Source organism: Nicotiana tabacum, chromosome 5, assembly GCF_000715075.1.
Source record: "Nicotiana tabacum cultivar K326 chromosome 5, ASM71507v2, whole genome shotgun sequence".
In the NCBI taxonomy this organism is placed as follows: Eukaryota; Viridiplantae; Streptophyta; class Magnoliopsida; order Solanales; family Solanaceae; genus Nicotiana; species Nicotiana tabacum.
Window position 1 is genome coordinate 47670799 of NC_134084.1, and position 5719 is coordinate 47676517.

General features: G+C 37.5%; 1 protein-coding gene across 1 annotated transcript; it reads left to right on the top strand.

Moving 5' to 3' along the window:
* The first annotated feature begins 413 nt into the window (after positions 1-413).
* On the top strand, positions 414-833 carry LOC107782577 (VQ motif-containing protein 25-like). Its single transcript, XM_016603467.1, has one exon. It carries the CDS (start codon positions 414-416, stop codon positions 831-833), a length of 420 nt encoding a protein of 139 aa, XP_016458953.1.
* The last annotated feature ends 4886 nt before the right edge of the window (positions 834-5719 follow it).

Below are 5719 nucleotides of genomic sequence, written 5' to 3' on the forward strand. Positions count from 1 at the left end.
GACAAGTAAACATCCAAGAAACTTGATAAAAACGCAGCTAGCTAACTATAACTTGTTAGGACAGCTATCTATGGACTATGGATATGAATATATTATTTTTCTTGGAGGCAAAGGAATTGAAAGAAAATGCTTGGTTATTAAATTAAAAAAGCTAAAAAAAATCAATAATTTGGACTTAACAAGAAACATGGATTATTTTAGTTCCGATACTTGGTACAATCTATTAGCCACTAAAGACAAAGAATCCCATCCAATTCTTGCTTCCAAAAGGCAAAACTTAGATCTTTATCTTTCTAACTTCGAACCCTTTATTATTTAAACTCCCTTTCAACATATATATATATATATATATCCCACATTACCAACATTCTCCATCTTTCCTATTCCTAGATTTGCTGATTGAAACAGAGACAATGAAGCCAATATTTACAAGTGATAAAATTCCAAGGTGTTCTAAGCTCACCATGCATAAAGATTCACACTCAATTTCCAAGATGAAGCCAAAAATACGAATAATTCATATAATTGCTCCACAGATTATTAAAACGGACGTTGAAAATTTTCGCGAGCTTGTACAAAGGCTGACGGGAAAGCATGCAGCAGAAGGTAAAGGAAGCAACAAGAAAAGAAAAGAGTTGATAAATCCTCAAAGGAAAATGGAAGAAGAAAGTACTGAAGAGAAAAATTATAGAGCTGAGAATTTGTCGAATGGATTTTGGAGTAGGTATGGAATGGATGAGGGATTCATTCAAAACTTTGGCGAATTTCCTGTGTTTCCTTTCAAGTCTACTCAGATTAATATGTTTGGTGAGACTGAGATGCCCCTTTGCTAGACAAATTATTAAGTAGAAGACTTTTTCTGAATTTGTTCTTGACAATGATTTTCAAAATTTTCGACAATCTCAACCAAATAGTGTGCAGAAAATTGGGTGCGTGTGATGACTTAATTCTTCATTAATTTTATTTTTCTGTTTTGTTGGATTTGGATTGAAGAGGATAGGAGGAAGTGCTGATTGACTTTTTTCTCTCTATCTTGTATGTTTCAGGTTTTTTTCTTTGTAATTATTTGACTCCTATCAATTCTATTTGCTGCTTAATTTTTCCTATACCCATAGGCTTTTCATGTTTTATATATATATATATATATAGCAAATCCACTAGGCGAGGTGTCTAGGGCTAGTTTTATTAATAATAAAAAAAAATCCACATAGGAAGAGTACAAAAAAGGGGACAATAGCACCACTCCTCTGCGCCTCACATTGCCATATGATGACAGCCTCATGCAGAAGATCATGGTGTAGCTGCCGACAAAGTCTCACGAGGGCATATAATTTCATAGTCGTTTGGATATCTTCCCAAAGGCATAGGACATTAGCAATCATATACTGGGCTAAACCTTACCTTACTAATCCTATTGAGGCATAAAAAAGCCTCACCTACTAGCATGCATGTAAAAAGTAAGAACTAGAGAGCACTAAATATTCTATGATCATCACAGAGTCTATAACATACTCTGTGATGATATTACAAATGACTATACTAATAAAGTGATAAAATAAAATGTAGTATGAATTAAAGCATTGTCCCTTCTTGCCCAAGCTTGTAATTTCTTCAATTTGTAGTTCTTTGTCATCTTCCTCAAACCTCTTCAAAATATCTTCAAAATTCATGACTTCTTTTTTGAATGATTGGATCTCGTGGATGTAGTTTGGTCAGCCTATTCTTGTTTGGCAATTCTCATTGGGAGTCGCCTAACATTTACTTCCTCATTCACCTTTTCGTCCCAACTCTTCTTCCTTGTATGAGTCTTCTTGCTTTGTCCACTATACATAGGTGATAGATCACCTCTTTGTGCTGCCTCTGCCCTGCATTGTTGCATTATTTCATCTTCATCTCCTTCTTCATAAATGTCCTTTCCCACCTGCACTAGATGTGACAAATTTTGGACGAGGTCTTGTGTCATCAAATCATTTACTTCTTGTACCTTTGCCATAACTGCCTTGCCCTGATGTTTTTCCATACGTTGCATATTGTTCCTGGTCTTAACACCCTGTCCAGTGCTCAAAGCTTGAGAATGATTCATAGGCTTAGAGCTTACCAACGCGTCCAGGAGCAATCTGTCCTCCAACGAGATAGCTGGATTACCTTCACGATGTTGCTGCTGCCCAGTATTTGATGGAGCTACTGCATTTTGAACATCAACAAAGGTAGTAGCTGGAGTGTTTGTAAGAAGCTGTTGCTACCCAGTGTTAGGTGTTACAGCAATTTGCATCGTATTATCGCCTGGAGTGTTTGCAATCAGCTATTGTTGTCCAGCCATAATAGGCGTTACTACTGGGAACAAAAGCAGGAGCATTGGAATTAAGCTTACTTTTTGAGGCATGAATCTGAGGCACCATCATTTCTTGGCAAGTGTTGGTGAGCCAATTGACAGCATATCTTCACCTTCACTCTCTTGGTCAGCACCATCAGTCGAATCCCCAGCAATTTCATCTCCCCAGTCTTCTTCTTCACCTTCCTCCTCTTGATCAGCCCGCAATCTAGATTTACTAATCATATGTCTAAAATTTTCTTAAACAATTTCATTAGCGGACAACATCACCTTCCCAGACTCATCTCTATATTCACCTAACGTGTCCATTGATTGTGAAGGAACTTCAAATACGGATATGTTCAAAGTTACTATTGCTTGTTTAACCATGGTGGTATTCATCATCATTGCAGCCTGGGCATCTTTGATAATTTTTCAACATGAGGGCTGGAAAAATGCAATGTCAGAGTATTGGAACTATGTGCTTGATTATCTGTTTGCTCCTCCACCAGATTTTTCTTTGAGGCATTTCGTCGAACACCCATTTCCTTAGCCAAAATCTCACTGCCTTGGGCTCCTTTTTGATTGCTGGTGCATGGAACAATTTGCTAGTTCATGATGTCATCTTTTAGGACTGTTGAAACTAGTTGATCATCCTCCACAGCTTCCAGTGCTTCAAAAACATTTGAGCTGGTCACAATGTTAGAAGCATTTTGTCGAACACCTGCAGATTTTTGCCTGGGCGATACCACCTTTTTAGTAGGTGATTTTCTAGCAGAAACCACGTTCCAACTTTCATCTTTTTTGTTTGTACTATCAACATTTTTCCACAGCCTTAACTTCCAAGGACACTCCCTTATTCCCAATCTCTTTACCTCCAGAAGTATGGGCTTCATCATCGCGAGTGACCACTGGTGTTGCCAACTTCCTAGTGGTATTGATAGTCATTGCCCATGTTGCAGCTTCCATTACATTACCACGTTGTGCATTAACATCAGCTTAGCTTTATTCAGTGTCTTTGAAACTGTATCAGTTGCACACTCCACCACTTCTCTACCTACATGTTCTGATGCTTTTGTTGAAACACCAGTTGCAGTATTATTAAGAGCCAGCTTCTCATACGTTGCTACTACTGGATTCACAGCATTGAAAATCCCCGTTAAGACTTTTCTAGCAGGAACATCACATGTAGGTTTAGGAATGTTGCGGAAGCCAAATTTATATAGTGTGAATGAGTCACAACTACTATACCAAAAATTATAGCAGCCACCAAATAATAAATAAGACAATAAAACAACAATAAAAGGAACACCAAAATTTACGAGGTTCGGCCAATTTTGCCTACTTCCTCGGACACAACCAATATTTTATTCCACTCCAAAAATACAAGTGAAATAATACTAAAGAGAGAAGATACAAATGCCTTAAGAAGATAAGAAGACAAATGAGAGGTGTGTCTAAATCCTAAACATTAGGCCTCCTTTTATAGGGAGAAATTCTTCCCAAATTAAGTCTCCCACTGATGTGGGAGTTTGCCATTTTCAACAAATTTCCACCTTGGCAAAATTCCACATCTTCAATTTTCTCCCGGTAACAAATTTTGGTTGTGTCTTCATCTTCAATATTCAGTGTTCAACAATGTTGATCAAATCCAAACAATGTTGAAACTTGACCGCAGTCACCACTTTTGTCAGCATATCAGCAGGATTCTCTATAATATGAATTTTCTTCACTATGACTCCACCTTCTTCTATGATTTCTCGCATGAAATGATACCGAACATCAATGTGCTTCGTCCTTGCATGATAAACTTGGTTCTTCGCTAATTGAATAGCACTTTGACTATCACAAAAAATTGTGATACTTTTTTGTCCAATACCAAGCTCTTTTAGCAACCCCTGAAGCCAAATTGCCTCCTTCACAGCCTCTGTAATAGCCATGTAGTCTGCCTCTGTTGTAGACAAAGCAACTGTTGACTGTAAAGTAGACTTCCAACTAACTAATGCCTTTGCAAAAGTAAATACATAACCAGTAGTTGATCTTCGTTTGTCCAGATCACCCGCAAAATCTGAGTCACAATATCCAACTACAGACTGATTGTCTTCCTGCTCAAAAACTAACCCAACATCTACATTATTATGAATATACCGTAGAATCCACTTCACAGCTTGCCAATGCTCCTTTCCTAGATTATGCGTATATCTGCTAATAATTCCAACAACTTGTGAAATGTCAGGTCTCGTACATACCATTGCATACATCAAGCTACCAACATCATTTGCGTATGGTACCTTTGATATATACTCTCGTTCAGCTTCATCTTTTGGCGACATAGTAGTACTTAGCTTAAAATGGGGAGCAAGTGGAGTACTAACTGGCTTAGTCTTCTCATCTATGCCAAAGCGCTGTAGTACTTTCTTCAAATATTCTTTCTGAGATAAACAAAGTTTCTTTGAACGTATATCTCTTATTATCTCCATGCCAAGAATTTTCTTTGCCTCACCCAGATCCTTCATCTCGAACTCCTTCTTCAGTTGAATCTTCAACTTATCAATTTCTTCCGATTTCTTGGAAGCTATCAACATATCATCAACATATAGGAGAAGATATACAAAGGAACCATCTTCAAGCTTGCGCAAATACACACAATGATCATATTTGCTTCTCTTGTACCCTTGCCGCAACATAAACTTGTCAAATTGCTTGTACCATTGTCTAAAAGATTGTTTCAATCCGTACAATGATTTTTCAGGTTTGCACACCATATTTTCTTTTCCAGCAACTTTGAATCATTCTGGCTGAGTCATGTAGATTTCCTCCTCCAAGTTTCCATGTAAAAATGCAGTTTTTACATCCATCTAAACTAGTTTCAAATCCAACTGTGCTACCAAAGCCAACATAATTCTAATGGAGGAATGTTTTACAACTGGAGAAAACACTTCATTGTAATCAATTTCCTCCTTTTGAGCATATCCTTTGGCCACCAATCTTGCTTTGTAGCGAACATCTTCTTGGTTAGGAAATCCTTCTTTCTTTGCAAATACCCATTTTCACCCAATTGCTTTCTTTCCCTTCGGGAAATTGGCCAATCTCCATGTATGATTCTGATGAAGGGACTGTATTTCATCATTCATGGCAATCCTCCACTTATCTTCTTATGAACTTTGGACTGTGTCTTTATAAGTGGTAGGAACATCATCAGCTACAATTGAGACAGCACAAGCAATCGTCTCTATAAGACGAACAGGTTTTGTTATTGTCCTTTTTGGCCTGCTGGTTGCTATTGATTTAAGTTTTTATTGAGGTTCCTGAGTTGGAATCTCCCTCTATACTAGCTCTTCTTCCAAAAGATAATCTTCATATGTTTCCTTCTCTGCTTCTTGTGTAGGAAAAATAAATTTTCCCTCA

Coding starts and splice junctions, on each gene's coding strand:
- LOC107782577 (XM_016603467.1), top strand. CDS start 414: ATGAAGCCAATATTTACAAGTGATAAAATTCCAAGGTGTTCTAAGCTC.